At 54.9% G+C, this 17,607-nt stretch overlaps 5 protein-coding genes across 5 annotated transcripts; 3 read left to right on the forward strand and 2 right to left on the reverse strand.

The window, feature by feature from the left end:
• Positions 1–142: 142 nt before the first annotated feature.
• LMH87_003853 (uncharacterized protein) lies at positions 143–4,531 on the reverse strand (the record flags this gene model as incomplete). Its single annotated transcript, XM_056194985.1, has 2 exons — positions 143–4,388; positions 4,446–4,531. The coding sequence occupies 2 exons, from the start codon at positions 4,529–4,531 to the stop codon at positions 143–145; spliced, it is 4,332 nt and encodes a 1,443-aa protein (XP_056048658.1).
• A 1,611-nt stretch (positions 4,532–6,142) lies between these two features.
• Positions 6,143–6,820, forward strand: LMH87_003854 (uncharacterized protein; the record flags this gene model as incomplete). The annotated part of the gene is made up of 3 exons (XM_056194986.1): positions 6,143–6,193; positions 6,313–6,444; positions 6,536–6,820. 3 exons carry the CDS (start codon positions 6,143–6,145, stop codon positions 6,818–6,820), a joined length of 468 nt encoding a protein of 155 aa, XP_056048659.1.
• A 286-nt stretch (positions 6,821–7,106) lies between these two features.
• LMH87_003855 (uncharacterized protein) lies at positions 7,107–8,966 on the reverse strand (the record flags this gene model as incomplete). Its single annotated transcript, XM_056194987.1, has 1 exon — positions 7,107–8,966. One exon carries the CDS (start codon positions 8,964–8,966, stop codon positions 7,107–7,109), a length of 1,860 nt encoding a protein of 619 aa, XP_056048660.1.
• A 2,279-nt stretch (positions 8,967–11,245) lies between these two features.
• Positions 11,246–11,452, forward strand: LMH87_003856 (uncharacterized protein; the record flags this gene model as incomplete). Its single annotated transcript, XM_056194988.1, has 1 exon — positions 11,246–11,452. The coding sequence occupies one exon, from the start codon at positions 11,246–11,248 to the stop codon at positions 11,450–11,452; it is 207 nt and encodes a 68-aa protein (XP_056048661.1).
• A 3,073-nt stretch (positions 11,453–14,525) lies between these two features.
• LMH87_003857 (uncharacterized protein) lies at positions 14,526–16,891 on the forward strand (the record flags this gene model as incomplete). The annotated part of the gene is made up of 2 exons (XM_056194989.1): positions 14,526–14,690; positions 14,756–16,891. The coding sequence occupies 2 exons, from the start codon at positions 14,526–14,528 to the stop codon at positions 16,889–16,891; spliced, it is 2,301 nt and encodes a 766-aa protein (XP_056048662.1).
• Positions 16,892–17,607: the final 716 nt, after the last annotated feature.

Raw genomic sequence — 17,607 nt, forward strand, 5'->3', positions numbered from 1 at the left:
GCTTATCCTTTTGAAGAAAAAAATTACTTCATTGTATTCTCAAATGCTTTGTACATGTAAAAAAAAACAAGAACCTTGTACTCCCATTCCCATCATGCAAAACAGTAAAAGGAAAATCATGGTATCTAGCACATACACATCATCATACGTGCTTCCGCCGTCTCTTCGTCTCCGCCGTCCACGCATCCTCAAACAGCGTGTCCTTTTGCCCCACGTCCGCCGCCGCGATGCCCAGCCGGCGGACGACCTGGAACGCGCCGGTGCCGACGGCCATGCCCTGGCCCATGATGATGCCCTCGCTGACGCCCTCAATCTTGTCCGTCTTCATGCCCGCGGCCGCCTCGAACAGGTGGTCCGGCGTCTTCTCAAACGACGCGAGGTGCAGCACGCTGTCGCGCATCTTGGACAGGCCGAAGCGCGTGATGCCCAGGATCTCGCCCTTGAACGTCATGGCGTCGGCCAGCAGCTGCATGTGGCGGTGGTCAATCTCCATGAACTTCATCACCTGCTCAATCTCAAACGCAATCGTCGTCCGCGCCGCCTCGATGCCCAGCACGTCGTTGCACTCCATGACGCTGTTGGTGCGCACCTGGGTCCCGATGACGCCCTCGGTCGTCATGCACGCCTGGAACCCGTAGCCCTCGACCAGCACCCGGTTGGTGCTGTCCTCGCACGTCTCGATCAGCGCTCGCGCGGCGTCGGGGTAGCCAGAGATCGGCAGCGCGGGCAGCATGCGGCGGAGGGCGTTGGCACGCAGCAGCATGTCGCTGGTGTCCTCTGTGCCTTTGCTGCGGGTCGTGCGCTTCGCCGCGACACTCAGGTTGTCGCGCACGCGGATGGAGATGCGGTCGCCGATGATGGCCACGTCGGTGGCCTGAATCTTCATCTTGCGGTCTTTGCAGATGGACTGCGCAATGTCGTGAATGTCGACGCCCAGATGCATGTCCGCCAGCGCCTGTCGGTCCACTTGCACCACCACGTTGCCTTCGTCAGGCCGCCACTCGTCCTCAATGTAGTGCAGCACATCCTGCAAAAAGATCTTTTCAATTCGTGCCTTGACAACCTTGGCAGCCTCAATCTGCCGGTTGTTCATCAGGGGGCAGGTAATGACAGGTGTGCTGATGACCTTGGATGCGTTGATAATTTCCTTGATACGAGGCACACCCTGTGTGATACTCATACCAGCGACACCAGCAAAATGGAAAGTCTTTAGGGTCATCTGGGTACCTGGTTCACCGATGGACTGCGCACCGACCGCACCGACCGCATGGCCAGGTTCAACCTGTGCCTTCTTGTACTTGTGTAGACACAGCTTGATAAAGAGTCGCAACGTTGTGGCTGTAATTTTGGCTGTGCGATCGGCATGATCTTGTGCTATGCTTCGCGTCTTTTCGCTACCGGCAAGGCCTGCCAGAGCGCGGACCCTCTCCAGCTTGTTGGTCAAGCCGCCGACAAAGTCCTCCACCTCGGTGATAAACTTTCTAGCTCCTTCGTGTTCATCGACTGCATAGTCGCTGACATCTTCGTAGTCGAGGTCCTCGCCGTGCAAGAGACCCTTGCGGGGGAATCGTTTCCGTTCGCCGACCAGCATGTTGGCACACAGCTCGCGCGCCTCATTCGGAGTGAGCGCCGTCTCCTCATTGTCCCAAGTAGTGTTCTCGGCGTGGCGCCAGGTGCGAACGAATTGCACTGGAGCACCAGAGCCCTCCATGTCCACAGGGTCAAGCCGATCACCACCAAACTGGAACTGAACAACTGTGCCGCCAGACGTGCGAACTGTATCGTCGTATTGCGTGGAAAGATCCTCCAGAGACTTCATCAATCGGCGCGACATGTAACCGGTTTCGGCAGTCTTGACCGCAGTATCAACCAGACCTTCACGACCAGAAATGGCGTGAAACAGAAACTCTGTGGGGTAAAGACCGGTGTAGAAACTGTTCTTGACGAAACCCTTGGACGGGGGCTGTCGGGCATTCTTGAAGAAATGCGGCAGACTGCGATCCTGGAAACCATCGGGAACTCGCTGACCACCGATAATTTGCTGACCGACCAGAGCCACCATCTGGGCAACGTTAATATCTGAGCCTTTGGAGCCAGACTTGGCCATGATGAGCGGAGCATTGTTGCGACTCAGTGTGTCGATACAGTAGTCACCAGCCTGTTGTCTGACCTTGGACAGGATACCAGAGATGGAGTTTTCTAGTGTCTGTTCCAAGTTACAGCCGGGTGACTTTTCGAGGTTTCCAGCCTTGAAACTTTCAATGAGATCGTCGCTCTGTTTGTACGCAATCGACACGAGACGCTCCGTCTCTGCGGTAAGGCTTGCAGTGGGGCAGACGTCGCCGACACCGATAGAGAACCCTCGGTTTGTGAGAGTTCTGGCGCACAGTCGGGCCAGGCGATTCATGGCAGTCGCGGCGTGGTCGGCTCCGAAATCACGCATCATGACATAAAAGACGGAATCCTTCTTTCCGGTTCCGACTGTCGCCTTGTCCATGACACCGCACATGACTTCAGAGTTGCGGACGACGAGCCAGCCATCGTTGGGGTCCATGTCGGGTATATTCTTGGACTTTCCAGAGAACGTTTTGCACTTGGACTCGAAATTAATTCTGATATCGCATTCCTTGTTTGGTCGCATCATGACATTGAAGAGCTGCTTTCCGGTCCACAGCGCGACAGGAGCAATAATGGTAGGAGGGGGGAGATCAAGGCGTGTTTGGCTGTCCAGCATATGCATGCACATATATGTAAAGGTCTTGCGATCGAAGAATCTGTCTTTACTGCTGAGCAGAAAGGCAGCTGTGATGAAATCCTGTGTAGCTCCGATAATAGGGGCGCCATCCTTGGGGGTTGTGAGATTGTGTCTGACACCCATCAGAGTAATAGCCTCAGTGCGAGCTTCTTCTGTCTGCGGGACGTGAAGGTTCATTTCGTCACCGTCGAAATCGGCGTTGTAAGGGTTGCACACACATTCGTTGAGTCTGAACGTTCTCCAAGGGCGAACCTTGACAAGATGGCTCATGATACTGAGCTTGTGTAGTGAGGGCTGACGGTTGAAGAGTACAATGTCGCCGTCTTCAATGTGACGCTCGACAACATCGCCGATACGCAAATCTCGAGCAACCATATTTCTATTACCAAACTTGAGATTGATCTTGTAGCCGCCTTCGTCCATCTTGATGACGCTCTGTGCTCCTGGCCAGACATCCGGACCATTCTTGACGCATTGTCGGAGCTTGGCCATGTTTTGGCGTTGGGCTCTTTCGGGGTATGTAAGGTTCTTGGCGACAAGCTGGGGAATGGCGACCTCATCGATACCCAGGTTAGGGTCGGGAGAAATGACAGTTCGACCAGAAAAGTCGACGCGTTTACCAGACAGGTTACCACGGAATCGACCCTGTTTACCCTTGAGACGCTGGCAGAATCCTCGCATAGCTTTGCCGAACCCAGGTTGCTGCAGGCCAGGGACATCACTGTTGACGTACATGGCAATTTGAGTCTGCAGATACTCCCATTGCTCCATGATTGTCTGAATGGCAGATCCCTTTTGCAGCGCCGATCGAATCATGCCACTGACCCAGACGATATCGGCGAGTTTTGTGGTGATGTCGTCTTCGTTACTGGCATTGTCTTGTGCGACGGATGGTCTGATACAGACGGGCGGCGCAGGCAGAAACTGCCATATGAACATTTCCGGCCGGCCCTCGGTGGCGTTGAGACCGAGCAGCTCGCAGTCGGTAGCAGTAATCAGCTTGAAGAGGTTCAGGACCCGCAGAGGATTGAGATCCTCCATGGCCTTGCGGAGATGCTTTTCGAGTTCTGGATTCTCGCGCTTCGCCTGGGTAAAAGACGTATCGAAGAGAACCTTGCTCTCGGGGGGGACCTTTTTGATGGCCGTGGACTTGTTGTACGAGGAGAACTTGTCGTGAACCAGCTTCAGGACGCCAAACTTGCGAATCTGTCCGTTGACAGAGCCGCAGTACGGGCAGTTTTTAGTTTTTCTGCATTGTTCATTGATTTTTTTGCAAATCTGTGTGCGTCGCAAATTGTCGATGAACGGCCGGCGGAGCTCCGAGAGGAACTGCCGGCGATGCGGCTCCTCGAGCAGGACACGACCGCAGTCTTTGCAAATCTCTTGCAGGATGGAGATGATGAAGCGCAGGTAGCCCACGTGGAAGACGGGCAGCGGAAGCCTGACGTATCCAAAGTGGCCGTTGCAGTTTTGCAGGGTTTCGTTGCAAGTGGCGCATTTGCCCGTCTTGCTCGAGGTGCCGAGCTGGTAATCGAGGGGTCCATTCTGGTAGGGAGCACGGTTATTTTCAATGTCGTAGAGCAGTCGGTTCGAGATTTCGGTCACGGCCTGGTTGGAGATGTCCTGGTTGGACCTGGGGAGCAGTCAGCAAGCGAGGCAGGGGAGGGGTGATGGGAAGGCTGCGCCATACTGGATGCCAAACTTGATGCCGCGAAAGCGCTTGGGCACCTTGTCAACAAGCTGCTGCTTGACACCGGCATCGTGAACGTGGGCCATGCCGCCGAGAGGAGCGAGCAGCAGTTCCGGGGTCTATCCCATGCGGCGCCTAACGTGCGCGATAGTGCCAAAGGTGCAATGCACGATGAATTGCTGGCTTTTGAAAATGGTCGTCGCAAAAAGTGAAGATCCAGAAAATTTGCGAGCTTGCGGCCGACTGTCAGTGGAGTCATAGGTCGTACCCCACCATTCTAGGATGCTGCCCGCCGCCCGCCGCCCGCCCGCCGTTGGCATGCTGCATCCAATCAATGTAGGTGTACCGGAAACAAGTCGCTGATGACCAGAGCAATTGATGAGATGTTGGAAAAACAAACGCGCAAAAGGACTGTGTCAAACACGAGCATTGACTTTGTTCAACACTTTGGTCGTTGCATTTTCGACAAGATTTAGTCGGTGCCGCAAGTTCGCGGACCAATTGGCCCGTTGCGTCCCCCACCATGTCCCACGAAGTCATGTATGTAATTAGACTCGCAGTATTCCGTACTCGCAAAATGGTGATAAAAATCGGCAAAATGATTCGGGATTAAACTATGTTCGTACCTATTCAAAGGCAACAAATGTAGTTCTTTGTGAAATCTTAATCCGCACCACACCCAGATAGTGCGACTTGGAATGGCACATGGCCAACAACAAGACAATTGGCAAAATGCGACGAGCGAGGTATATTTTGATAGAAGATGACGCAAGACAGACAAGGCAGATGCACCGATCACTTCCTGCATTGCCTTGAGTGTCGGTGTTGCTGCCTTCGCGGGCCGTAATACCCTGCACCGCTGGTACCATCTGTCGTGCTGCCGATAGCGAACTTCGCGATCCGGTCGCTCTAACAAATCGTTCATAGCTGCAGGTCGACGATTTCGAAGTGAAGTTCATCATCCCCGGTGCCTCTGCCCGAGGTAACCAGCGTGCGGAGCTTCTGGTGATGATCCGGCATAGGTGGCCCGTCTAGCCGTGATCTGGGTGCGCCAATCTCAGATGAACTGCCCGAGGCCAACGCCAATGGGTTGGGTACACTTCCGCTGTCCAACACTTCCCATCAACTTTTCCCCTTTCGCAAAAACAGCACATCGGAAAGAACATGTTGAGCGGCTACACTTTTCAACACAGTTCCGACCGAACCCCCTTTTGCCGTGTCCCACGCTACAACAAAAACCCAACAATGCCGAGATCCAAATGCTGAGGACCTCCGGAACGCCCTCTGACGGGCCGGAGTAACTCGCCAGGCACAAACATGACCGCAATCTGGCTTTGCAGCCCGTCTCCGTCCAATGGCCGGGCGCCGCGCCAGCCAGGTGCGCGACGCCACGCACATCGTTGGGTTGGGGAGGGACGGAGCCGCTAATTTGGAATAAATACAGTCCGCCGGGGGGCTCACCATCAGCACCTCGGTGGGGAGCTTTGTCGTCATAGCCAACCGCCCACCACCCCTTCGGCTTTGCTCGATACCGTGCTCGTCATGTAAATAATGTATAAGAGCTAGCTTCGGCTCCGTCGCATTTGTTTTTCCCGTGCCCGTCATCTAGTAGTTCTGCCTCTCTGCCCATTCAATCAAATCCCTGCACCTTGATACCCGACTTTGTTTTCGTCCTAAAAACCTACGACACCGTCACAATGGCTTCCTTCTTCGGTCTAGACCTCACCAAGAACCTCTCCTACTACACGGTAACCCCTCTCCTTCTCAGGTACTCCGGAGCTCAAGCGCCAGATCCCAATTGGCGCGCGAACGAGACTCGCTTTGGACTGCCTCTCCAACTTGGAGCTTCCGCCACTGACATGCCCAGGTTCCCGTGGCCTTGGCCGCCGCCATGCTCCCTCACGTCGTCGCCGTCACCGGTTCCAAGGGCGTCTTTGACAACGCCAATCCCCGCACCCTGAAGGAGAATCTCGAAAAGACCGATGCCCTCGACAAGGAGGTATGCCGTCCCAACTGAGAAGCAGTTGCGTTGCGAGCAATTGTTCCTCTCCCCCTTCATGTTCCTTTTTCCCAACTAACAATTCATCAAGACCAAGCAGCGCATCGCCCGCGCCAAGGCCGCTTCCGACAATGGCTTCGAGACCATCGGCCTCTACGCCGCCGCCGTCGTCGCCGCCAACGTCACCGGTGTCGACACCGCTCTCCTGAACCGTCTGACCATTGGCTACGTCGTCAGCCGCTTCGCCTTCGTCTTCGTCTACGTCCAGCTCGGCTCCAACCGCAAGACCGCGCCCGTCCGCAGCCTCACCTGGATGGCCGGCATCGCTTCCATCGTCACGCTCTTCATCAAGGCCGGCAACAAGGTCGCCATCTAAATCGTTGAATAGGGCCATGTACACCACGCATGCTTAATGAAAAACCAATAATTTCCAATAATACTACGGGCCGAGGAACGTTGATGGTAATGGGAATGAGAACGGGCAATCCGTGTATGTTTTGTCATATGCAAATCTTTATATAAACCAATAAATTGCACCAATGAAAAGGGAAGAAAGAATCATGACAAAATCGCTTGATGAAGGGACGAGTTGGCCGAAACGCCAGAAGGAAACAGTGCTCGGATCGAGAAGTGAGAGGTGTCACAATAGCCATGAGTCCGCCCTACTCGTTGGGAATCACCGCATGCTCCTCGTCCTCGCCAACGCTGCTCGCAGACGGGCTCTGCTCGTCTAGCTCCCGCACGTAGAAAGCCGACGCTAGAACGAACAGTCCTCCAATAGCCAGCACAAAGGCAATGCTGTTGTCACCCGGCGTGCCGCGCGGCTTCTGCCAAATCTTGAAAATGATGCTCGAACCCACGTTGGCAAGAATTTGAGGCGCCGCAATAGCCATGTTATGGATGCCCATTACAACCCCCGCTTCATCTTGCTTTTCATCTTCCACGACGGGAGCCACTTCCCCGCTTGGCAGTCTCTCCAGAGGTGTAAGTTCGGCTGGCTCCCGCGCCCGCTGCAGCTTCTGAGCGCGCTGCAGCACATCGCGGCGGCTAATCTCAGCACTGATTATGGCGTAAGGAGCCCACAGAGTCATGGCCCATGTGATGCCGGCAATGCCAATCAGCGCGGTGGCAGCTTCCACGGATCGTACAACTAGAGTGCATAGCATGGCTCCGGCGAAGAGGATCAGCGATCCGAACCAAGCCCTGTTCAGTGTGAAGCCAGGAATGCGGAGACGATCGAGCATGGTGCGTTTCTGATTGCGTCGTGCATGGTAGGCAGGCGCAGGCTGGCTCAGAGCCGCCTGGCTGTCGTATGTGGGTGCAATGAAGAATGGCAACAGCACATTTGTGAGCAGACTCACTATCGAATTCACGAGGAGCGCAAAAGAGCCAATGCGTGTAGCTTGCTCATAGAGCTCGTCAAGCTGTTCTGGCGTCATGTGAGGATTCTTTTCAAGATGCGGCTGAACGTAGATCTCGCCAATATATGACGATGAGTAAAAGAGCAGAGGGAAGAATCCAACCCAGCCGCAGAATTGTACCTGACAAACGCGCTTGATCTGGGGAGGTAGTCGCTTGATGGACTTGAAGACCGCAACGAAGAAGGCAAAAATGCCTGGATTCTTGGGTGCGGCCGCACCATTCTCACGCGGGTCTCGCTCGCGGACGGAGACGCAGCTAATAACGACCGTAATTGTCAAGCATATGCTGGCAATGGCACAGAGAATCTGGAATTGGGTTTGACCCAAAAACCAAAGAGGCTTGGTCAGATTGATGTAACCAGCTATGAAGCCGAGGATATTGCCGATGCCAATGAGTCGGCTGGCCATGGCGTTGGCAGCTTCTTGTTGGTGGGCGGGACCACAGTCTACGATGAAGGCGCGGATGGCAGCCTGGAGGGCATTGATGGCAACATCAAGCACATAGATGCCGATGACGGCAGCGACAATGATGGTCGTCTTGGCAAAGTGCGAGTCGTCGTGGATGCCGAAGAGCGACATGACGCTACCCAAAATTTCCTTGACCCAGGAGAGAAATAGCAGGGACAAGACGGTGCCGATTGTGCTTCCAATCATGAATGGCTTGCGTTTACCCCATGAGATACGGCAGTTGTCGCTGAGGATGCCAATGTAAGGCTGCACGAGGGTGCCCGTCAGCGGGCCGGCAATCCAGACCAGAGCCATGAGCGACTTGCTCAGCCCAAGCGAGAGCAGATAGGGCGAGCCATTCGAGAGCTCGACAGACCAAGCGATTTGCAGGCCACCGATGCTGAGCGTCAAGAGTGTGAGGTACCAGATACTCTTGGTGGCCTGGCTGGGGTCAGCAACCTGCTTCCTCCCATCTGAGCTGCCGCGATTGCCATCAGCGTCGCTGGCAGCGAGCAGCGGAGAGTCCTCTCGTATCGTTTCGAGCTCCTGCTCTGGCTCTGGCTCCAAGATGTGGAGGCCACTCTCCTGGGCCGCCTCACTGAGTGGCTCGTCCGGTGATGCGGCACCACGCGAGGTCGGGTTATGCGAGCCCATTGTAGAGCGAACTTTGACGTCTTTCACCGTCGTTGTGCGATGGGGTGCGGCTTGCTATGGCTTTCGCGCTGTCGCGGCGATGACGATGACTGTATGGAGCTACTTACAGGGCCGCATCCGCAGTGGGTGAATTGTGCGTCGTGTCCTGTGGAGGCTGAGAACAGGCCAGGAACATGCTCCTCTATTGGAGACGGCGGTGCCTGGGCGAACAAGACGCGAAACAGAGCCAAGTCTAGCCTCGGAATGATGATGGCTACAAGTGCGCGATGCCCAGCGATTGTCCTGTGTGATTTGTTGTGATGGGCTACGCCTTTTGCTAGGCGTGTTGAGTGTACAAGCGTCCAACGATAATGTTTGACTGGTTAGGTACCTAGTCAGCAGGGCTGAATAGTCATCACCTGGCCCCGACCAGTCACGAGCGAGCTGCCGATCCGGTCAAATTCACCAGCCGAACCACAGCGATGTGGTCTCTCTCGTCATGGCAGCGGCAGTGACTGGTATCTCATCTACGAAGAGTATTGTCTCTTTTTTCCTGACGCCAGGTGGCAGATGTAGTTACCGGTAGATCTTGGACGCCAGAACAAGGTGCAAGCATGCGGAGCCGTCAAGTCGAGGTGACAGCGCACAGCGACAGACTAACGCAGGCAGGTGGGCGCTAAAAGGTTCGCTGTAGACCGCTGCGTCAAGCCACTGTGCCGCCTGGAACTAGGCAAAGCCTCGTTTTGAGTCTTGAAACGGGCTCCAAATGCGTTTCAGTGCACTGGCTCATGCGCGTGTGTTAATGCCGCTGCCAGCGTGATGTGGGACATTTATTACGCCAAGTATGCGTCTTGTCTTGATATCAATCAGGGCTTGCGGTCCCTCGCTTCGAGTCAGTCGGTGGCCAAATCGAACCTGGTGCTGAGTAGTGTGCATGTCTCACAATGACACTCAGACCCGACAGCGAGATGGAGAGAAAGGCAACGAAGATCAAAGGTGAATGCAAGAGGCAGCCATCTGATACTCTTCCCGTCTTACATGCATGAAAACGTCAGTCCAAATCTCCCTCGACGAGTTGACAGCCAGTACCTGCGCACGCTGCGCGACGCAAGGCGCAAGGCACTCTTATGTGGACACCAGAATGGCATGTATAACTCTGGATCTGTCTTTCAATGAGACTTTTCCATCGTTGGTTTTTCCTTCTTCTTCTGCTCGTCTCAGCTTGAGCAATGACTTGTTTTCTTCTTGCTGCTGTCATGCTTTTTCTCCTACATTGGCGCCATAAAAAGCAAACCGTTCCACGGTGCAGGAACAGAACCGAGATGTGCGGGTTCTGCTGCGGGGAGATTCCAGAAGTCGAGTGGTGCAACACTTCTCGAGTCCGCTGGCCGTGGCGCCTGATTCCCCTCGGATGAACAAAAGCAAAAGTAGAAAAAGGCAAGCGGCTGAAAAAAAGGCAGCAAAGAACGGCTGTAGACGCATGATCACGGCCGTTTTCTGGAAGCTAAAGATGGTGGCTTCGGCATTTACAACAAGGCAAGTGGGGGAAGCGGATAGTCCCGGGGTAAACAAAGTGGCGGCGACGGGCCACGATGGTTTCCGCACCGTTCGTAGACACAATTGTGTATTTGGGTGGAACAAGCAGGGCGACAAAGTTGATTGATGGGTATTGCGCCGTCGGGGCTCATCACATTCGCGCCATCACGACTCGAGCTATACGAGCTGTCTCCATTACAGATTACTTCTGGCTACCCAAGTCGGCCAGTGCCGCCACCCCGCGACAAGAAAGCAAAGTCTGGACCGTAGCTTTCATGCGAAGCATCACCGCCACTATCCAAGTGCCCTTCCTATTCTGTCAAGTAGACGACCGTTCATCGGCCTATGGCCCACACGCGAGATGCAAGATACCCGCACCCACGGAGCGATGGAAGGCAATGATTAGGCTATTGTATAAGCTCGTGACTAGGCCTCCATACACCGACAGCCCGAAGATGGAGTATCCGAACCCAGCTGCTCAATATACAGACTTCAGCTGAAAAGCCTCAATCCAGAATGCTGCATACATCTCCAGCGCCGTGCATGGAAGTTGGCTAGTTCTGCTTCGTTTCTGTGGTGGCTGCTCACGAGGAGGAAGAAAACGGCTGACTTGACCTGTAGATGAGCAGTCGAGACTTTGATCGTTTGCAGTATAAATACACTGCTTGACGCCGTCTGCAATTCGATTTTCGTAGCATCAAGCTAAACAACTTCTTCCATATACTCCTCCTCTTCACCAATATCAATATCCACTCTTCTCAATCATGAAGTTCACCACCGTTCTCGTCGCTGCCTTTGCCGGCCTCGCCGTGGCCACCCCCGTCGGCAACGAGGAGGGCCTTGACAAAAGATATACCGACTTCAACGGCTGCATGACGACTTGCAACACGCCCACCTGCGCCATCAAGAACTGCTACCAGTGGTGCTTCAAGGTCTGCTGCGGCCAGTACCCTGGACACGCCGGCTGCTAAGCAAAGCTACGAAAGTGGTTTCGGAGGGCCCTTTGTTGATGATATTTGAGAGGAGGAAAAACGCCCTTGGATCGTTCTACGAAAGTTGCTCGGCGAGTCTCAGCCTCGCCTCCCAATTGTCGGACTAGATATCGGGCCAGATGCCGGACATAACAAGGACTTGTTTCACGTGTACATATTGAAGGGGAGGGGTTACATATCGAAAATACAAAGTACTGGTACAACTGGGCATCGTGTTTGTGCGCAACTATATCGCACGCGTGTTATGATTTGTGTGCAAGTGGCTCAGCAACGGTGACCCCGTCAGCATTGCTCGGCACGTCTGGACGATGGCAAATGGGGTGGCAACATAGCGGGCGGTCCACGGAGACATACCATGTCATCAACGTTCCGGCGGTTCCATGGCTGGCGCGGGTCGGCTCTTGCTGGGACGAGATGGGGTGAGCGAGACGATGCTCGTTGCTGACGCATCGGCTCGGTCGCGGACTTGTTGTGGTACTTGGTGCAGTGCCATCACAGCCCAGAACTACCGAGTCCTGGCGCCCGTGTTTACAAAAGCACAAATTTCGTAGTCTTGTCCAATCCGCGACGCGATGGGCTGGCGTCGTTTCGTGCAGCGATGACAAGTAGCAGTACCGGTTGATTGGTACGGGTTGATCGCTCAGAGGCACAGGCCGGGAGGGACCTGCAGCGATATTACCAGGATGGTACTTGGCATCTTGGGTACCCTACCAACTACCTACTTGTCTGCCTCGCCTGGCAAGGTCAACTTGTAAACACGACTTGCAAGGTGACATTTTGTGAAGTTGCAGTGCTTCATCCACTTTCCAGGCTAGCTCTCTGTGCTAAAAAGTGCTAAATGTGTCTGTGGTGGCCTGAAATCGACACGCGACCGCCGCCAGCGCCCAAAGTGCAAAAATGTGCGTCCAGTTTCTGTCAAGGCGGCCCGCTTTTGGATGCCACGGGCTAGAGGCCCCACCGAGCTGCTCTTTTCAGGATTGATGAGGACCAAGTCGTCGCTCTTTTTTTTTCTGTCTTGGAAATGGGCATTTCGGGTGACTTGTTTCCTGGCGACGCGGTGCTGGACCCTCTCCCCTTGTGGCCCCAGGTAGACCCTAGAGAAGGGGAAGAGGCGGAGAGATGCTGGCACAGGTGCGACTCTGCAGTGGAAGAGTCCAGCCCGCGCGGCGCCGCCATCAAGCCCACGCCTTTTGTTTTTGTTTTTGTCCCTTGCTTCTGACAAAACTAGCGCAGGAAAAAAAAAAAAGAAGCAAAAAAAAGTTTGCAGATTGGGACGGCGCTGCTGGTCAACGTCGACGATTTTCTACAGAAGTTGAGAAGCACACCCGGAGACGACAGGGGCTTACGGGGGGGTACCCGCCTTTTGCACGCGCCCTGGCATGCTTGGTCACTGTACCTGGCGGCCCAACTGTGCGGGCACGGGTCGCTTCCGCGGGACGCTGCGAGCCCCGTCGAGGAACCCAGCCACCGCTGCTGCGACTGCCTGAAACCAAAGTACCTCCCTGAGCCCGCCGCCTGCCCTCTGAGGGGTCTGACATCAGGCACACTGTAGCAGTACCTGGATACATTTCTGCCGGTACCTGGCCTGGTCTGGCCACCCCTGAATCCACCTCCAGTGCGGCCCTCCTTTTATCAGACGCAGAGACCAGAGCAAGCAGAGGTACTGTTGGGCTGACGCTTGTCTTTCGAGGTACTTTGGACGGCTTGTTGGCCCTCTTTCTGACGAGGAATACTCCGTAGCACAAGGCCCCCCCCCTTTGCTTTTCTCACGCGCTTTGTGACTCGTTTTTCCTTCTTTTTCCCATTTCCCTCTGGTTCTTCTCTGCCCCTCTCCCACCCCCCAGGTACTCCCTCGCGTAGAGCTGTTGGCTCCAGTACCGGCCCGTCACCCCAGCCCGCTGCAGAATCATAGGTAGCAGTTCGCGACTCGATACCAGGCGCTCGCATTGTAGATACTTTGCACGTTTTGAGCCAGGCCGACCTCTGCGAAAGCAAAAAAGGGTCCCAGGAGCTCGGGCCGGCACGCCTCCCATACTAGCGGTTTAGTAAGGGCCCTGCAGTCTACCAATAGCTGCTGTAGGCTGCGTGCTGGGCTTCGCCGCTGCGACAAGGCACCTTCAGCGAGTCCCCCCTTCTGTAATTTTTCTTTTCTCTGCTGCTGGTTGTTCTCTCCCCCCCCCTCAACATTCCCCACGCCACGCCCACGGTTGCTGAACACCCACCAGAAACCCGCCACAACGTCGTGCTTGTCTCTGGATTTCGACGCTCCTTCAGCGACTGCAACCACTGCGATTCAGTGTCTCCCTACCAACAAGTGCCTGCGCCGCCCACACCCCCTTCTTCTGCTCACTCACCTGGACTGTTCTCATCGTTGCCTCTCTCTCTTGCTTGCTTGCAAACACACACCATCTTTCGCTTCTTTTCAAAGCCCCGAAGCCTTTTTTTTCGCGTCCGTTCATCGACGCAAGAAAAGGTTTCTTTGGCTCAGCCCCAGCTCATCGATCCAGGAACACGCGCGCACTAATATCAGCTGCTTTTCCGGAGCTTCCAGGTACCCGAGGGCGGCTCGCACTCACACCACCACACACACCCTGGCCGCGACGCCAACGATCTCCTTTTCTCCCCTAATATCACTGCTATCCACTCTGCAATTACACTCACTCCAGTCGCTCCTTTCTTCGTCTGAGCCCTGCTTTGCGTCCAATTTCCATTTCGCATCTTGTGTCTTGCATACCGAAACTCTCTTTCGTCCTTCTGCATCGTCCCGCCTCAGACACACTGCTTCGACGTAACACCATCCGCCACGCCTCATCCTCAAACCGACTCGACGCGACTCAATCTTCTCCCGGCTACAGCTTCACCAGACCGTCTCTTTGCATGCAATCGCAATAGATCACCGGCTCGACCGCTGAGCCCACTCTCAGCCCTCCCTCAGGTCCTCCCGTTCGTGTCGCTCGAATCGGTCTGACCTGATAGGCCCTGTATCCCTACCTATCCGGCCTGCAGATACCCTTTGCAGAGCAACACCTGCACCCGACCCAGCTTCGTCAAAATGACCGTAACTAGCGAACTCACCCACCGTGGCCAGCCTCACAGCTCGCTTACTCTGGAGGATCGGTTCGAGGTTCTCAAGGAAATCGGTGATGGCTCTTTTGGCAGTGTCGTTCTCGCCAGAGTCCGTACCGCTGGTGCCAATGTCGCCCGACGCGGCTCTGTTGTATGTTTGCCATCGCCGGCCCTTCCGCCCGAACTTGCACCATGACGCTAACTGCAACTCACTAGGTCGCTATCAAGTCCATGAAAAAGACATTCGACTCGCTACAGCCATGTCTCGAGCTCCGCGAAGTCGTCTTCCTCCGAACCATCCCTCCTCACCCGCACCTGGTCCCCGCGCTTGACATTTTTCTCGACCCGTACAGCAAGAAGCTGCACATTTGTATGGAATACATGGAAGGCAATTTGTACCAGCTCATGAAGGCCCGCGACCACAAGTGCCTCGACAATACCAGCGTCAAGAGCATCCTACTGCAGATTATGCACGGTCTCGAGCACATCCACGCCCATCAGTTCTTCCACCGGGATATCAAGCCAGAAAACATCCTCGTCTCTACCTCATCACATCAAGAGTCGTCAAACTCCTTCCGACGCTATTCCGCTCTCGTCACGCCGCCTTCAACGCCGCCGCAATACACGGTTAAACTCGCAGATTTTGGCCTCGCTCGTGAGACCCATTCTAAGCTGCCATACACGACTTACGTTTCCACAAGATGGTACCGCGCCCCTGAAGTTCTTCTTCGAGCTGGCGAGTACTCTGCTCCTGTCGATATCTGGGCCGTCGGCGCCATGGCCGTCGAGATTGCTACCCTGAAGCCGCTTTTCCCTGGAGGAAACGAAGTGGACCAGGTCTGGCGAGTCTGCGAAATTATGGGCAGCCCTGGTAACTGGCATAACAAGTCTGGGCAACGCGTTGGCGGTGGCGATTGGAGAGAAGGCAACAGACTTGCTAGCAAGCTTGGCTTCTCCTTCCCCAAGATGGCGCCTCATGCCATCGACACGATTCTGCAAGCTCCTCAATGGCCTGCGTCTCTTGCACACTTCGTCACCTGGTGTCTGATGTGGGATCCCAAGGCTCGCCCCACATCTACACAAGCGTTGGCACATGAATACTTTGCCGACGGTGTCGACCCTCTTCGCCCCAGATCTGCCGCTTCTAAGATCCTCGGCCGCAAGCAGTCTGACCTTGGTCGTCCAGCCAAGGAGTCATCCTCGGGAACTACCTCGTCTAGGTCGTCATGGTTCCGCAAGTCACTCATTGGCCGAAGCGAAGCTCCCGAGACTGTGGCTGCGAGGGAGCTTGGCCCGCGCCCGGCTGTTGTACATGCTGCTTCTGCCAACGACCTGAAGTCGCGAACAACCAAGCGCAGTACATGGACCAACGGTCTGAGCACCGTCGCTCCCATGCCCATCCTTCCCAGCATTCGACCCATATCACCACTCTCAGATGCAGTCACGGCTCGCGGCAACAATGGACCAGCTGATGCCCCGCCACCGGTTGGCATCTCCCAGGAAAAGAAGAAGCTCGGCAGACAACTTTCTGTCGCTTCCAGCACCAACAACTACAATACCGAAATGCACCGCCAGCAGGCTGAGCGTGCGCTGAACGGCCAGTCTGGACTTGCCTCGCCCCCTAGTGGCCAAAAGGAAAGCTTCTTTTCGCACCTCCGCAAACGCGCACGACGATTCTCCGGTCGCCACCAACCCCCTGTCTCGCCTGCTTTTGAAGAGATGGAGGCACAAGTCGGCTGTGGTCCCTGGAACAGCAACAGGTCATCCTTGGTTGTGGATCAGTCCGGAGCCCCGAAACCAGAAGTATACGAATCTCTTGATCGTGCTCTCCAACATCCACAGAACGGTGCTGCCCCGGTTCCTCCTATGCACCAGGCTTCGTCGGCAAGCAAACTCAAGCGACACCACTCGCTTCCCCAACAGCAGCCTCGTTCCGTCGATAACCTCATCGGCGCCGCACGAGGTGGCCCAATCTCAAGCCGCACACGCCGCTCACAGGCAACCCACGGTGTGCACCAGTACGAGGCACCCGCTGAAGAGGACGAGCTGCTGGACGAAGTCCTCAACTCTACTCAACATGCCATGAACCGCCTGGATGGAACCAACCGCAAACCCCTCCGTCAGTCGATCAGCAACATCGGCCTTACTTCTCAGCCGTACCCTAGCCCGTCACCATCGGCCAACGGCAGTCAGATCCTGTTCGCTGACGGCACTGACGCCATGACCCCGCGGCCTCTGGACCTTGGCAAGAAGCACAACAGCCAGTACAAGTGGCCCACGCCCCCGTACGAGGGTGGCGAGTGGAATTCTTCAAGCTCCAACAACCTTTGGGCTGCCGGCCACCGAGTTTGAGACCGCGAAAAAATCTAGCCGCATTCAGGATTGATGCTCTTCTGCATCGTGATGGCAGGCTGACGATATCTCATCTATACACACCGACTTACACAGCCTCCGCAGGCCAACTGTATTCTTTGCTGTACCACCTTTGCATTCATCTCGCTCGGCCATAATATCGGATTTCCTCTCGACGGCTATACACTCATTTACTATCGACATCTTATAATATTTCCTTTTTCTGCGACACTTCCTATTTCCTTTCTACACGCAAGCTTTGGATTTTTCTCTTCACATCTGCAGCGATCTGCATACCGTTTTTTATACAATACCCCCCCTATAGATTATCGCGGTTGAGACTCTGAGAAGACCTGTACAGTATTCTTCTCTAAGGGAGAAGCTCTCACCACTGTTGTTTCCTTTGTTATATTTTCATCACTACTCTCCTTATATCATTTGCAGAGAGTTCATTCTCTGGGTAGTGGAGTCGCGGCGTTTTTCACTTACTGGGTTACGGCGAATGGCCGAAGATGGTCACACCGAGCAAAAAAGAAGATTGGGGTTCGGAGTCTGAAGCTTGCCGTACTTGAATTGATGTGCTGGAAAAGAAATTTATCTGACAAATTTGGCCATTTTCCCCGAGTACCAGCTCTTCACCAACGGTCGATGCGAGTTATTTTGTTCCTTTTGTTTTGAGACCCCTTGAAGGCATGTTGCGTCGATTTGAAACGCAG

This window comes from Akanthomyces muscarius, chromosome 2 (assembly GCF_028009165.1).
Source record: "Akanthomyces muscarius strain Ve6 chromosome 2, whole genome shotgun sequence".
Lineage (NCBI taxonomy): Eukaryota > Fungi > Ascomycota > Sordariomycetes > Hypocreales > Cordycipitaceae > Akanthomyces > Akanthomyces muscarius.